Source organism: Myotis yumanensis, unplaced genomic scaffold (assembly GCF_028538775.1).
Source record: "Myotis yumanensis isolate MYYU_CA2020_CCGP unplaced genomic scaffold, mMyoYum1.0.hap1 SCAF_3, whole genome shotgun sequence".
NCBI lineage: Eukaryota > Metazoa > Chordata > Mammalia > Chiroptera > Vespertilionidae > Myotis > Myotis yumanensis.
The window spans coordinates 185,079,839-185,096,927 of NW_027223754.1; the positions used below are offsets into that span (position 1 = coordinate 185,079,839).

The following is a 17,089-nucleotide window of genomic DNA, read 5'->3' on the forward strand; positions in this document are numbered from 1 at the left end:
TTTTTAGATACCGGTCTTCCTTTGTGAATCATTAACAACTGAAATGTTCTGTTCTTTTCTATTACCTTCTCCAAGAGAAGTTGGACTTGAGTGTATCAACTTTTAAATCTTGTAGTTTTCTCTCTTAGCTCTTCGCATATTATTTCCCCTTCAGATCTGCCCAGCCTATGTTTTAAGATATCAGTATTTCTTCTAAGGAAATGTCTTTCTCATTGCTACTCAGTTTGACATATTCTATTTTATTTTCCTGCTTCCACTATCCTTGTTCAGATAGTAGGGAATTAGCTCCTTTTCAAACTAATCCAGTTTCTTCTTGATTCCTGGGGTAAGCCAGGAACTCAGAGCCAGAGCCTGATGGTCACAAACCTTTAAAACTGCTTTCTCAGATTGGGGACATTTAATAATCTCAGTCAGTTATTTTTTGACCTCAGCCTAGGAAGAAGACATATTCTCTTTACAAAAAGAGTCTCTATTTCTTTTGATTTAAATATTAATCAAATCTACCTTTCTCCTAGGGTAGCAGTCATGATTTAAGTCTCTGAGCTCCAATAATCAGAATTTCTTTAGTTATCAGAGCCTCCTTGAGACTGTTGTTGAGGTTACTTCAATCTATGGACATGACACATGAATTCAGGTTTGGTCTTGCCTTTTCTAGTACTCTCTCACTGTAAAGTCCTTCAAAACAGTGTGTGTGCGCGCGCGTACACACACGAACACAAGTTTGGGAAGTTGATATAGGAGGCAGGTATACCTGTGTCTGGAGCTAAGAATTTTAAGCTACCGCTTCACTAGAGTTTGTAGCACAATCTGAATTCAGCTGCTGTTTTAATTTCTGGCCTAGTAGTTTGAGATCTGGCTGAGAAATTCATTAAAGAAAGCAGCCAGTGTTCTTTTATCATCCAATTCTTAAAAAGCTTATTTAAGAAAAAAAGTTTGTCTTTTCCTTAGAGTCTACTTTTTTCCAAGGACTATATCCTATGTTACTAGTACTCACTAATGCCTAAGGTTTTTAAACCTTTAATGATGAAAATCAGTCATTTGATTCAATATAGGCCATTACAGACCACCAAGGTCAATAAATCCACATGGCCATGCTTACCAAAGCTTAAAGTCTATAGCGTGTGTCTTGGCTCATTGAAACTTCTGTGTCGATGTTACATTGCCCCTAACATTCTTTCTGATGAAAAAGCTTTGGTTAGGTTTAATCTGTTTAACTAAAATGTATTGAAAGCATACAGGATTCTGTGCTAGGAAATAAAAGATATCCTAATTTGTGACAGTTATGTTACAGCTGGGTGATTGCTTTAGGCACTGGAATTTCTCCCATATGTTATCAAGTCCTCACTTGTGGTCTAAAATGAGGTCTTTGGTATGGTTTAGAGTCACAACTGGAGGAGGCAGGATTCCCTGTGGTGAGGGCACCAGGAAAGGATCTTTTGGTCCGATTTAGGCTGGACTTCCCCTATAACCTTAGGATCTATGGTCTAGTGAAAAGAGATAAAACTTAAATAATAAATCAAGTTAATAAGTGAGTTTATAAAATTTTTAAACTTGATAAATGCCTTTTAAAAAGGGGGAGAGCAGAATGTATCTGAGGACAGGGCAGGTTAAAATACTATATAAAGTGGTCAGGGTAGGCCTAAGAGCAATGGAAATATTTAATCAAGACTTGAAAGAGATGAAAGAATTAGGAAAGTGAATATATGGGGCAAAAGCACATTTTTTGAAAGCAAGAGGATATAATAAGAGTTCAAATCAGAGAGGTAGCTCATGGGAGGCCAAATCACATTGGACCTTTCAGGTTATTTTAAAGGTTTGGGATTTTACTTTGAGATTAGAAGCTCCTGCAGAGTTTTGAGCAGAAGAATGACATGATCATTCCAGTTGCTGTGTTGAGAATAGACTACGAGGGGGGGGGGGGGGGCAGGGTAAACACAGAAACAAAGAGAGTGTAGAAGGCAATTGTGGTATACAGAGAGGTTACTAGTATACAGAAAGGTTGCAATGGAGAGTGATAAGTGGTTGGAATTGGGGTATATTTGGAAGGTAGAGCCAACAGGAGTCCTTGCTGGATTGAATTATACTGAAGGGGGTGGAGGGGATCAAGGATGACTTCAATATTTTTTCTCTTTAGAACTGGTTTTGGGGAAAAATCAGGAGTTTCGTTTTGGACATTCTGAGTTTGAGATATTAGATATCCAAGTGGGCTCTTAAGTTTCTTTATTGAGTAAGGTATTACATATGTGTCCTTATCCCCCCTTCGCCCCTCTCCCCACCCTCCGCTCATGCCCTCACCCCATGGTGTCTGTGTCCATTGGTTAGGCTTATATGCATCCATATAAGTCCTTTGGTTGATCTCTCCCCCTTACCCCCACCCTCCCTTACCGTCCCTCTGAGGTTTGATGATTTGATCAATGCTTCTGTGTCTCTGGATCTGTTTTTGTTCTTCAGTTTATGTTGTTCATTATATTCCACAAATGAGTAAGATCATGTGATATTTATCTTTCTCTGACTGACTTATTTCACTTAGCATAATGCTCTCCAGGTCCATCCATGCTGTTGCAAATGGTAAGAGTTCCTTCCTTTTTATAGCAGTGTAGTATTCCATTGTGTAGATGTACCACAGTTTTTTAATCTACTCATCTGCTGATGGGCACTTAGGCTGTTTCCAAATCTTAGCTGTGGTGAATTGTCTTTGCCGGTATTTTAATTGGGTTGTTTATCTTCCTTTCGTTAAGTTGTATGAGTTCCCTGCAAATGTTGGAGATTAAACCCTTATCGGAGATAACATTGGCAAATATGTTCTCCCATGCAGTGGGATTTCTTGTTGTTTTGTTGATGGTTTCTTTTGCTGTGCAGAAGCTTTTTATTTTGATGTAGTCCCATTTGTTTATTTTCTCTTTAGTTTCCATTGCCCTAGGAGCTGTATCGGTGTAGATATTGTTTTGGCATATGTCTGAGATTTTGCTGCCTGTGGATTCTGCTAAGATTTTTATGGTTTTCCATCTTAAGTTTAAGTCCTTTATCCATTTTGAGTTTATTTTTGTGTATGGTGTAAGTTGGTGGCTTAGTTTCTCTTTTACATGTTTATATGGTTATGTAGATGATCAATAAAAGCTTAAGTTACTTTTTAAATTCAAACACAATAAAACACTGAATAAAGCAAGGTTTTAAGATCTTTTTTAGTATTCTAAATAACATGGATTTTTTAAAAGTCATATTTAATTCTCATAAAGAATGTGGCATAGTGCTTTGAATTATACATTGAACTTATAAGTTAAATCAGTAGGGCTGTTTATTCAGATCATAGTTAGTATAAAGGTAGGTTCAGAAGAAAGGAAAATAATGGATGTGCAAAGAAAATAGGTTTGATCAAGGGGAGAGTTTCAGAGTTTGACATCTTGGATTTAGGGGATAGTGAAGTTTAAAATGTGATCATGCCTCTGGGTGGGTGAAGTCCAGTGATGATGAATTGACTGCTGTGGAAAAGGGTAAAAAACAACAAAGAAGTTTTTGCCAAGAATTGTATTTAAGTAGCTCCAGCATTTATGCTTTGTTTTCCTAATAGAAAATAATATAGCATTCTGCTGGAGTCTATCAATACCTATGATCATGAGTGGTTAGGTAGGTATACATATATTGAATTCAAATGTGAGAAATTTATTGCAGATATAATTATGTCTTGATTAATTGATGAGATTTATTTGGCTGTTTCTTAAAAAATACTATATTACTTTTAACTGTAAGTGCACAATTAAAAGAAAGCGTGAATGTACATTTGACTTAAAAGATGTATTTAAATTAAATGTCTTTTTATTATTTTACATATTGAATTTTATACAAGCAATTGACTTTCTCTTTAATGAGAAAGGATTCTAAGGAAAGAGTGAACTGCAGTTAGAGAATAATTAACTATAAAAGACTGATTCTGATTTCTTTTTCTTGTGTCCTTAGTACGCTACACTATTTTTGACAACAAAAATATCCTACTCATGTGATAGAAATACAAGCAATTAATGAATAATGCATATGGTCACAGCAATGGTCAAATTATACTGTTTCCTAGTGGGTACCATTTTTCTTCATTGAGTGGGACATTACAAAGTTGGATGTTAATTGCTCCCACAAATGTGGCTTTGCTCTTCACAATTAGCATTAAGACATGTCCTTGGAGCTCTGTGACTTCATCATATACCACCTGAAAAGGTAGAAGAGTAATGAAAATATAACTCAGATATGCTAATGAATCTTTAAAGAATATTGCTTTTAATAAAAACATTTAGCTCCTAATATCTTGTACCTTGGCATGGATAGGTTGATGTTGTTAGAATCCTTCATTTCTAACTCTAATTTTGAAAAGCTAAAGGTTCTGCTAACAGAATGAAGTTTAATGAAAGAATATTTTTAGAAGAAGCTTAGACTATACTCTGATTTTATTAATAATGGTCCATCCCAAATTTAATAAAACGGTAAGTTATTCTCTGGAAAGAAATTTAAATACACTTCACCTTTAACTGCCCTTGAATTTTCTGTGCAACATGGGAACTTGAACACTATCTTTCTTTGTTGAAGGCTAATGAGGAAAGCAGACCAGTTTCCATGATTTCTTTGTGTTATTTTAATGCAGTGCAGCAACATTTCTTTCTACATGCGAAGAAGTCACTCTGTGGTTACTATCATTTATTTAAAATTGCTTTATTTTTAATTATGAAAATATGTGCTCATTAAGTAAAATATCAACAAAACAAAAAAAGAATAAAGAAAGAAAGGAAATACTTATATTTTTGCCATTGGGAGATAATTGCAGTCAACATTCAGCTGCTCTTTTTGTTTTCTATAAATAATCACTTTTTATGAATCTGAACTGTATTTAGTTATATATACAGTTTTCTGTGTTGCTCTTGTTCACTTACTAGAAATGTAAACATTTTTTAAAAGGGATATGTTTAACTATGTTTTATAATATCCAGGAAGTAAGTAAGTCATAGGCATTACCACTGGGTGCCTAGTGGCAAAGCAGCTAAAAGTGTAGTACTCTCAAGAAATTAGTTATGCATCATGAGATGGGGGGTGGGGGGAGAGAGCTGTGTGTAAGTCCAACGTGGTTCCCAGGGAAACTCCTTAGAATACATTTAGAAAAGCAGTTTTGTATGCTGCTTCAAACTTGCTTGCTTTTTATAAATAAGCTACAAGATAGAAAAAAGTGTTCTCTATATATGAAAAAAAGCAGAGGAAACAACTTTGGGGAAGTCCTTTGAGTCAATTGGGAAGCTTCCTCGGTATGTGTGGATGTAGTTTCTGGTCCATCATACTGGAATTTGCCTACAATTTATGAAACTGTTAAGTTATCAATGAAATTCTGTTCAAAATTTGCTAACTGCTCTGAACAATGATTCACTTGTCAAGTAAATAATAATTCAATGAAGAATGTGAGATTCAACATGATATGTTAGCCCGGTCTACCCTGCTTCATGTGACAGACAGCTCCTGCCTACGTCCTCTTCTAGAATCTTACTCACATTCCAGACAGGAGAGTGTCTTTTCAGTTTGCTTGGACGGCTTATTCAAATGATTCCATTTTGTTCATTGAGCTCCCTGGGATAATAAAGAATTTTATGGGCTGCCTTAAAAAATCCCAAAACCGCACCACTGTAATTAATCTTTTTTAACTGCAATGGATGCCCAATATGGACTCTCAGAACCACTCTGAGATTCTTATCCTGGATTTGTTCCTTTCCAGGACTTCAGAGTAAGTTCCTTCACCCTCTCTCTGTAGTGGCTATTTTGAACTGTCTAAACTGGTGTCCATTTTCCTTCCACAACACTTTCAGCAGATGAACCTGTGGGGAAGCAAAGGACTTGGCTGGAAAGTCTGTAAAGAGGATTCTCTGAAAGGTGGGAGGCCTCTAGGGGGACTTTGACAAACACGGTAGACCCTGCCTTGACTTTTCCAAACAAGTCCAAGCCCCTAGGTGTTTTGCTAGAATCTTTATGTTTATTCCTTAAACATCCTTGTTTTAAAGACACTACAGATACCTGTGTCTTCTCAAGGATGCTTACCCTATGGAAAGTATCTAATAGTTAATTTTAGTTCAAGTTATTGCTGCAATAAAAGGCTAAGGAGGCAGGTGAATGGGGCTGCCTGGTTCCTTTAGCCAGGCAGTCCCTTAGCCCTCTCTTTCACAGAAACGTGTGTCAGAGTAATCATTCATCTGTAGCTCAGGGTCTGCTGTCAGCCCCGGCATGAACCCATCTCTTCTCTCATAGAGAAAGAGATGAAGGGGCCCTCAAGATATATGAAGTAAAAAAATAGAATAACTAAGACTTAGGCCTTTAGAAAAGTCTGGCTTAAGAACTCCATGAATGATATAAATAGGCCCTAATGATGTAACTGTAAAAGAAGCATATCTATTATTCATATTTACACGAATCTGTTGTCAATTATGTTTTCTTATTTGCATAATGGTGATAATAATATTTACCTTTTAACGTTGTGGGGAAGAATAAATGAGATAATGAACACAAAACCTGGTAACTATTAAACACTAATAAATTATAGTTGAAAAAGATCCATCAAATACACAGGAAAGAACAGTGTTCTTGGAATTTTGCATTAGTTGACTGAAGAAAACACTTCAAGAGAGATTTGAGTCTCCCAGGCATTTAGCAAGCTGAAATTCTCAAGATGTGACCCTTGAAATTAATTGCCTTCCTAGTTAAAATACAAACATTTAAACTCCAGCGTTTATATTATTTTATGGATTTTCCCTCTTTGCTTCATTATGCATAATTTTTTTAAAAAGTGACGAGTTTTATAAGCATCCAATCATTGCACAGCCTAGATGACATATGTCTGTTAATTTTTTAACTGCACCCACAACATTGTTTTAAAAAAATCAAGCATTCTTTTTCATGCAATGAGTAATTAGTGAGTAATGCTAGAGAATTAAACAAATGATTATATTCTTTGAAGCATTTTCATCAAATGATTTTATATGTGTTCTGCCATCACATAAACAGACCCAAATTGCACAGCTCTTTTGATTTCACTTTCTGGTACTTTTTTACCCATAGGCATGAGCCAAGTCTTCATTGCCTACTGACAAATATTGAATTTGTGGGTTTGAAATTGTTATACCAAGTAGAAAAATGATGTTTGAGATAATTAATGTCTATTGATTTATATACAAGCATTCACTGTGTCATATTTGACACCAGGGTCTAGTGAATAGTTCTAAAGTGAATTTTAATTGCAATGGGAGAACAATAATATGGAAACAGAAGTGTATCTAGTGCTGGTGGGAAGAAGAGTAAGGAGGCAGGATGATGAAAGAGAGAGTTCAAAACCACTGAGAACAGAACTCTGTGGGTGGAGAGAGGGAGGGATAACAAAGAATAGTTCAGGGGACAATATGGACTTTGGAATCAAGAAGTTTGGAACCTAAGATCTAGTTGTGTGGCTTTGATCAAATGTTTGACCTCAGGGCCTCAATGTCTGTATTTACAAGGAGAATTTCCATCATGTTCTGAATAGCAAGTTTGCAGACCACACAGGTTAACAATAGCCATTGCTATTGCTTATTGAGTGTACCATGTACCCAGTGTTATGCTAGGTATTCATACATGTTCTAAAACATATTTTAAGGTATGTAAACCACAGAATGTTCCTGCTTTGTCCTTCCTAATTCCCCCTTTTGCTTTACAATAGGATAATATCGAAGAAAGGAACACAATGTAAAAAATACATGGATTATAATAAGATAAATTCATTGTAAGATAGAATCTGCATTTCTATCAAATCATTCAAAAAGAATGATGGCTTTAACCCGATGTCAAAGGTAATAGAGTGAAAAGAGCAAAGGCTTTGAGCCAGAATCCCAGCTTTGCTTCTTAAAAGCTGCAATGCAGTTCCGAGCATTCCTACTACTGGTCCTGCCCCACCTTGAACCCAGTCATGTCTACCATTGGGATTTGTATAAGATGGGGCTTTTCAGGGAGACTGCTGGCAAAGCCTGTTAAGACCCACTCTGGGAAGTGTCAAGTAGACAAGCATGGCTCTGTGTGCAAGCTTTGGTATCTGATGGGTGGGTACTAAAGAGACGGTTGGCAATGTCCCTGACCCAGCCTCTCTCAGGGTTGGGTCTTAGGGAGGGAGAGGGCTATGAATAAAAGTGGAAGGAGATATTGTCATGAAAAAACTTTGTAAGACATTGGTGATGCGATGTAATAAACACTTTGTATTCCTCGTAAGAGATTTATACAAGAAGGAGAGCGAGGTCACTCTCTTCCACTTCCCAGAACAGTGCACGGCTTTGGCAGTTTGAGAAATCCCAGCCGTGGTTGAGTGGCTAATGTAATAGCACTCAGGAAGCAAAGCAGGGGAGAAGTTAAAACATTTGGAGTAAGTCTCAAAGGCAGCAGTGAAAGATAGAGGGGGGTGAATGCTGTAGGAGCTTCATCCCGAAGTCTTAGGGACCATTTAGGGAATACAAGCTGCCTGATGTGACTGGAGAATATGGCTAAGTATGGGACAATAAAGGGCATCAGCACACGATTATTGACAAAGGTGCAAAAGACATTCAATAAAGGAAGCACTGCCTCCCCGACAAAAGGTGCCAGAGGTATTGGCATTCATAGACAAAAAAACATAAATCCCAACCTAATTCACACTTGATTTAAAAAATTAACTCAAAATAGATAATGTACTTAATATAAAATGTAAAACTATAAAACATTAAAAATATATAAAAGAAAATCTATAAGACTTAGTGAGAAATTCTTAGACTTGATACTAAATGCACAATCTATAAAAAGAAAAATGGATAAATTGGACCCTATTTTTTCAAAAAGCTTTTACTCTATGAAAGACCATGTGAAAAGGATGGAAAGACCAGCTCCAGAATAGGGGAAATATTTGTAAACCAAATATCTGACGGAGAACTAGTATCAGGAATGTATGAAGAACTCTCAAAACTTCACAGTAAAATGCAAGCTATCCGGTTAAAAATGAGCAAAGACTTTTCCCCAAAGAGGATATACAGATGGTAAATAAGCACATGAGCAGAACTTGAACATCATCTGTCATTATGTAAATGAAAATTAAGACCACAATGACATATCACTCTATACCCATTAAACTAAAATAAAAAACAGTGATAACACCAGATGCTGGCAAAGATGAAGTTTCTACTGGATCACTCATGCACTGTTGGTGGGAGTGTAAAATGGTACAGAAGAAGAGTATGTCGGCTTCCTAGAAAACTAAATATGACATTACTAGATACCCCATTAACAACTTATGCTCACACAAAACCTATCCACTAATACACAGCAGCTTTGTTTGCAATAGCCTCAAGCCAGGAATGACCCAGATGTCCTTTCATGTGGGTCATTAAAAAACTGTCCTACCTCTGCACTGACTACCACTCAGCAGTGATAATGAATAAACTATTGATATATGCAGCTGCTTGGATGCATCTCTAAGAAATAAAAGTGAGTAAAAAAAGCCCATCTCAAAATGCTCGAAGCTGAATGATCCCATTTATAGATTGTTATAAACAACAGGTTTATAACCTGGAGAACAGGGTAGTACGTAGTTGCCAGTGGTTTGAGAGGTTGTATTGCAGGGAGGGAAGTATCTCCAGGTACAATAGGGTAGCACCAGGAATTTTTGTAATGGAACTGTTCTGTACCTTGCCTGTACCGGTGGTCACACAACTCTATACATGTGATAAAAATGTGTAGAACTGAGCACACACACACATACACAAGAGCACATGTAAAACTGGTGAAATCTGAATAAGATCAGCGGATTGAATTAATGTCAATTTCCTGGCTGTGATACTATACTATAGTTAGGAAAGATGTTACCATTTGGGGGAAAGTGGTTAAAGAGTATTTGAATTCTTTCTGTATTATTTCTTCCAACTGCCCATGAATCTATAATTATCCCAAAATAAAATTTAAAAAGCTTATGAGGATGATATTGCTCCAGGAGACAACTTAGAAAAATTACTGAGGCAAGTTTTAAGGGCTATGAAAGTCATGTTTAGAATTTTTGACGTTATACAGTAGGCAGTAAGGGATCTTTGAAAAAATGTAAACAGGAGATTAATAAATATGACCAGTTTTTGAAAGACATTTTAGGTAGAAATATGAAAGAATTAATAAAAAAAACACAAGATAAGAGTCCGATAGAAGGCTATATAGTAGCCAAAGTTATAAGAACCTCCAACAAAGAAAGGTAATGGTACAGAGAGGAGGTGATAGATTTAAGAGGCAGGAAGCTGCACAGGAAGCTGACAAAACTTGGTGACTCTTTGGACATGTGAGTGAGCCAGGGAGATGTCAAGATGTCATTAGAAGTTATCTTTTGAGATGGTAAACAGAGGAGGTAAGCCAGATTTAAAAGTGTCTAGGAGGCCTAGGTGGTTTGGCTCAGTGGATAGAGTCTGATCAAGGACACGTGCCTGGGTTGCGGGCTCGATCCCCAGTGTGGGGCATGCAGAAGACAGTTGGTCAGTTATTCTCTCCATCACTGATATTCCTGTCTCTCTCTCCGTCTCCCTTCCTCCCTGAACTCAATAAAAATATATATTTTTAAAAAATGAAAAAAAAGTGGCGAGGAGGCATTGAAATGGAGCTCCCCAGTGATCAGGCAGAAGTGCAGGTCAAATGGTTAGGAGAGAAGCCAGGGCTTGAAGAATAGATTCAGATGCAATCTAAATATAGGTGATAAATGAAACTTTGTGGAATGCAACATAATCTGAGAAAATAAATATTAAGAAGAGATAAGGGTAGACAGATGATAGAACTCCAACAAACAACACTGTTTTAAGAGGAAGAATGTAAATGAAGAAAAATGAGGGAGTGGTTAGAGAAGATAGAAGGGAATTAAGAAAAGGTTAAACTCAAGAAACAAAAGGGAGGTGGCAGGAAGGAGGGCATAGCCAACAGGGTTGCTGTGTAACTTCAGGAGAAGAGAGCCTGAGGGCTCAATGGATTAAGCAGCATCAATTAAAGTCAGAATCCACATTGCAAAGGATTAAAGGGCGAAAAGGAGGTGATGAAGTGAGTGCAGGCAATGTGAGTTAATTCTGTAAAAGTTTGGAGATGACATGGAGGAAAGGAAAAGTGGGATGCTTTAGAAATATTGAGTTGAGTTTGTTTTGTTTTCTAAAGATTTCTGAGCAAGGATTTAATGGATGAGACAGTTTAAGAAGAGCAAATGATCAACTGAGCAAGGTACAAGAAATGGGAAAGATGGAATTAAGAGAATAAATGTAGGATTTGCCTTAGATAAAAGTAGGGCTTTGGATGTTCAAATTGTATAACACAGATGAAATAGTTATATCTAGTATGAATTAACTGTAATTTAATTTGCATTTTGCACTTACATATTTTTTGTTTTTTTTTTCAAATGTGATTTTTTGAAATGTGTTTTTATATATAGGTTAGAGACTATGATAAGACCATTAGGTAAGGAAAACCAGGTAAAAGGAAAGTAAGATTAGAGACAATAAGATGGAGTGAGGGATAATATGAGTATGTGAAATAAATATCACATAGTCTTAGGCTCTTACCGGAGTCTAGCCACAGTGTGAAAATTGGTGCATGAGCACTTTGAAAGCAGTATCAGTATTTGACAGTTCCCATAAGCTCTAGAACAGGGATCAGCATACAGTGGCTATTTTTGGGAAAATGTCTACTGTTCATGTAATAATGCTGCCAATTACTGCAAGTTTTCCATATTTGGTTGTTAGGCTGAAAAATGGTAAGAAATATACAAAATGACAGAACAAGAGATGAATCATACTTACAATTTCATTGTAAGTGGGGTCGGTACATTTTGGAACAGATTTTGTTTTCCTCCTACGGACTTCACTGGGATATGGTAAAAGATAAAATTCAACATGTGCGCTGGGCGCGGAGCCATCTGGGAGATGCTGCAAAGCAAAATGGTCATAAATATTAATGCATGTTGCTATCAAAGAAAACAAACACATAGCTACTAAATATCTAGACCAAAGGCAGGGTCAAGATTTATTACCATCACTCTGTTTATCAGAAAATAAGGAAACAATAAAAAAGAAATATATTATTGTTCAGAAATAATTCCAGGTGCAGTTTAAAAGAGAAAAATTGTCCATCTTAAATTAAGTTTTGTGTCAGAGAACTATATTTAAAAGCCCACTAAATATAATTCATTTTTTGCAGTAAAAACTAAATTTGCATTTTGACATAAATGGTCAAGAAATGAATATAAGCCCCAGGCTGAGACAATAGCTAGGTGCCTCAGGATACTGTATACCACTTGAAAATCAATAAATTCAAGTTTAACACATAAAAAATAAGATGTAGCATTTCATGACATGTATATTATGATATTACATTTTAAAGCAGAATTTAATTAAAATATCTATTAGACCTATAACTTTCATATACTTATAAGATGGTTATGATAATTTTATTCTCTAAACTCTCCTAAAATGTATTGGATAATCCTTTTTAAATTGTGTTGTCTGGAGCCCGAAAAGTTGCCTAAGTTGTAGCCTGAGCAATGATGGCAAATGGGTGGATCTCTGGATCCTTTCTTCCCATTATTTCTAACCACTGCCCCCTACCTTACTCCCTCCCTCATACTGGCTGCAGAATTTCTCCCTTCTTCTTTTCCATATTTCCTTATTATGAACATTTTTATTTCTTAACTAGAGACCAAAATTCATGCACTTGGCGGGGAGGGGGTCTCTCAACCCAGCCTGTGCCCTCTTGCAGTCCAGGAGCCCTAAGGGGATGTCCGCCTGCAAGAGGTGGGAGAGGCTCCCACCACTGCCGCTGCGCTTGCCAGCCGGGAGCCCAGCTCAGGGCTTCTGGCTGAGCCACACTTTCCCTTGTGGGAGCACATTGACCACTGGGGGGCAGCTCCTGTGGTGAGCGTCTGCCCCCTGGTGGTCAGTGCATGTCATAGCGACCGGCCATTCTGCCGTTAGGTTGATTTGCATATTAGCCTTTTATTATATAGGATATATCATTTAAAGAGTGAGTCCACTATTTCAAAATGTTAGAAACTACCATGTTTCAAAAAATGGGTACTATCTTTGTAATCTTGACCAAATGGAGAGTCAATAGAACTAAAACTCTGAATGTATGGTTTAATAAAATAAGAAATATTTATATAATTTAAAAAGGAGGATTTAAACAACAACCTTGAGGAATTAAGTGCTTATTTTGACCACATTCTATAAAACTGATAATATTCAACAGTACATTTTATTGCTCTGAATCACAGACATTCACATGTGAACATTCAGTGCCACCTCCAAACTCATTAGCTTTAATTCTGTATCTTTCTTTGTCACTTGAAAAAGCATATTGGGAAGTAAGAAAATATGATATATGTCATTATAGGGCTAACTTTTTTTTGTTCTAATTTACAAGGTAAAATTATATTATTGAAAAAGTTTGGATCTTTATTATTCATAAATTATATAAAATACATCTGGACCCATAAGTCAAAATATGATGACTATTAAAACTGGTGCTTTAGATGGAGCTCAAGGTATCTTTTCCCACTTGAAACCTTCTCAGAGGAGGCACTCTGAAATGTATCAGTGACACAGGAAGAGGTTGCTATCAATATTGAAAGGATTGATTTTTTTGTGTGTGTGAGAAGAATGAATGGAGTAAAGTGTTTTGATCTATGTATTTTTTAAAAAAAATATTTTTATTGGTTTCAGAGAGGAAGGGAGAGGGAGAGGGAGAGGGAGAGGGAGAGAGAGAGGGAAACATCAATGATGAGAGAGAATCATTGATTGGCTGCCTCCTGCACACCGCCCACTGGGGATCGAGCCCACAACCTGAGCATGTGCCCTTGACCAGAATCAAATCTGGGACCCTTCAGTCCACAGGCCAACTCTCTATCACCTGAACCAAACCAGCTAGGGCCTTTATATATATCTTTCTTATGTGCAATGGGGCTTTCTTTTTACTATATCTATAATCACTGTATGCTCCAACTTAGTGATTAGAATCATGGTTCTGGAAATGGACTTATTGATTGCAGTCTGGGCCCCCCAACTTGCCAACTATGTGACTTTTGACAGGTATCTTAACTTTTTAGTGGGTCAGTTTCCTAACCTGTTAAATGAGGATAAAGATGATACCTATCTCATATTTAAAACATTAAATAAAATAAAACATGCAATGTAAGGACAGTGCCTAAATTAGAGTGAGACAATAAATATTTGATACTACTTTTGTTTTCTATAAATTAAACATAAATATACAATATGTACTGATTGGACAAGATATCCCTAATGTACTATGATGTTTATGAGAGGGTGTGAGAGTGTTCAACTTTGATACTACTGATATTTGGGGCTAGATAATTCTTTTTATTTTTAAATATATTTTTATTCATTTCAGGGAGGAAGGGAGAAGGAGAGAAAGTTAGAAACATCAATGATGAGAGAGAATCATTGATTGGCAGCTTCCTGTACACCCCCTAATGGGGATAGAGTCCACAACCCGTGCATGTGCTCCGACTGGGAATTGAATGGTGGTGACCTCTTCCTTCATAGGTCGATGCTCAACCATTGAGAACACTAGCCAGGGCTAGATCTTGCTTTTAAGTCTCTGAGATGGGGGCTGTTCTGCTACTGGCATCTAGTAGGTAGCATTCCAGGTCTTTTAATGACACCCTGAAACACTTTCTAGAATCCAGTCATACTATTCTCCCAGTTAGGATAAGCAAAAAACGTCTCCAGACAGTCAGTGCTGTCATCTGGGGGGCAAAACTGACTACAATTGAGAACCACCAATGCAGATGATTCCCCCCAAAGAAATCTCTCATTCATTCTTAGCATCCCAGCATAGTGAACTGTGAATGTTTCCTCCTGAATGTCTTCTTGGTACTCTTATATAAGCTCTAGCCAAAATCTATTTTCTATTCTTCCTCACCCCTCCACAGCAGATTTTTTTCAACTTGTTAAAATTTTATTAAAGGATACTATTTCTCTTTCCTGGGGCCTCCCTTTGATTTTCAAATCCAAGTATGTATCAAGATCAGTATCTTCCCTTAGTGCCCCAGTTCACCTGCCACCACAGCTCTTTACTCCCTAGCTTATTATAACTGGATTTTAAATACTTTTGGTGCCCTAGTTTTCCTTCATTCATTTTGTTCATCACTGTTGCATTTAACTTCCTGTAAAGCTGGTTTGATCATGTCACTTTCCTGCTCAAAACAATCAAAGATTCCCAACTGTTTGAAGAATAAACTCCTAATTACAGAAGGAGAAAAATCTTTTGTGTATGAACCTTTCCCAAGCATTTAACAACTCAAGGTTTTGGCTTCTATTTCTAAGTTAGTGTCCTTGACAAGATTCTTGAATATCCTGAAGTTTATAGAATAATAGAACAGCGCAGGTTTCAATTAAAGACATGGGTGCATTAGATCTGAACAGTGGGATTAATCTAGTGATGGCAAACCTTTTGAGCTGGGCGTGTCAGCATTTTGAAAAACCCTAACTTAACTCTGGTGACGTGTCACATATAGAAATTTTTTGATATTTACAACCATAGTAAAACAAAGATTTATATTTTTGACATTTATTTTATATATTTTAATGTCATTTAACAAAGAAAAATCAACCAAAAAAATGAGTTCGAGTGTCACCTCTGACACCCGTTTCATAGGTTCGCCATCACTGGATTAGTCTGTCATTAGCAGATTTAAATGCAGGCATTGATTTCTCAAGTCTCTAAAAGACTTTTTTCAAAGCAGTTGTCTTATCAACACTATTATATTTTTTCTCTTTTTACTGGTACCATATTCTGTTCCTTAAAGATCTCAGATAATTCATTTTAAAAATGACTATCTCCTCATTAATACTTCTTATTTCTTCCTTTACTGTTATGTTTATGTAAATTAAATTTTACTTTAAAATGATTAAATAACCCCCCACCCCCTTGTCTAAATGTCTCACCCTAGGATGTTTTACTGTTGCTTTTTGAGACCTTCACAAAGACTTAGCACTTCGATTTCTAGAGTCATAAGGCTTAGGGATACAGAGTTCTTAGTTTGACCCTCAGTCTAAACAATGAGAAGTTGCTGTGTCACTCAGAGGACTTTCTTACTCATGGTGGATTGAAGTCAAGCAACACCGCTACTTTCTCCCAGAACTCTGGCTAGTGTTTTTACTGTGCTCAGAAGAGAGTGTAAGGTCCTGTAAACTTTATTTTATTGTTCATAATGACTTTGAATTCTATATGTTCTAGATTATATGTTAAAATATTTATCATTTTATATGTATTAAGAATAGTTCTATGTGTGTTATCTTCCTTATGAGATTAGGAATTCTTGCCTCCCTCCCCCACATTTTTCTTGAACTTTGCCCCATTGGTTACCCTCTACCCTAATTTCACCCTCAGTGAATGAAAGCATGTTGAAAGCATGGTTAATTTATCAAAATAGGGAAAAATAAAAGTAAACAGTAGCATGTTGGTATAAAAACAAAACCCTATATGAACTTTATTTAGAAAGCAAATAAAACCATCTCCCATTGTAAGGTATGAGAGCAACCCTTCAGTATTTTTATATGACTGTATGAGGAAGATAGTTTTTCATACATAGTAATAATAATAATAGCTACCACATAATGAATATATACTTAATTTAAAACATTCCTTTAAATATTGCTTGAGCTAGTATTACTATCTTTATTTTATTGAAAAGGTTTTTCCTATAAGACCTCCATGCTCTTCACCACAACCTTATATTGACTCTACAAAAAGATGCTAAAGGAAACTGTCAGATTCAGATCGGAAGACCTTCTAGATCAAATTTTATCATGAATGTGATAAAGATACTGGTTTAAAAATAATAGACACTTTGGAAATTTCTATAGATTAATTCAAAACTTAATTGCATTTAATATGTTATCTTTTTTTTTTTAATCCTCACCTGAGGATATTTTTTTCCCCATTGATTATTAGAGAGAGTGGAAGAGAGAGGGAAAGACAGAGAGAAACATCGATGTGAGAGAAACATCGATGTGAGAGAAACACATCGATTGGTTGATTGGTTGCCTCC

At 36.4% G+C, this 17,089-nt stretch overlaps 1 protein-coding gene across 1 annotated transcript in view; it reads right to left on the reverse strand.

Annotated features, from left to right (window-relative positions):
* Positions 1-3,853: 3,853 nt before the first annotated feature.
* The window catches only part of PIK3C2G (phosphatidylinositol-4-phosphate 3-kinase catalytic subunit type 2 gamma), a 293,693-nt gene continuing 280,457 nt past the window's right edge, over positions 3,854-17,089 (reverse strand). Inside the window, exons 32-33 of the mRNA XM_070410626.1 lie at positions 11,820-11,945; positions 3,854-4,198 (exon numbers count right to left, since the gene is read on the reverse strand). Coding sequence (XP_070266727.1) covers positions 4,046-4,198; positions 11,820-11,945 — 279 coding nt within the window. The 3' untranslated portion in view covers positions 3,854-4,045. The remainder of the gene's footprint in view (positions 4,199-11,819; positions 11,946-17,089) is intronic.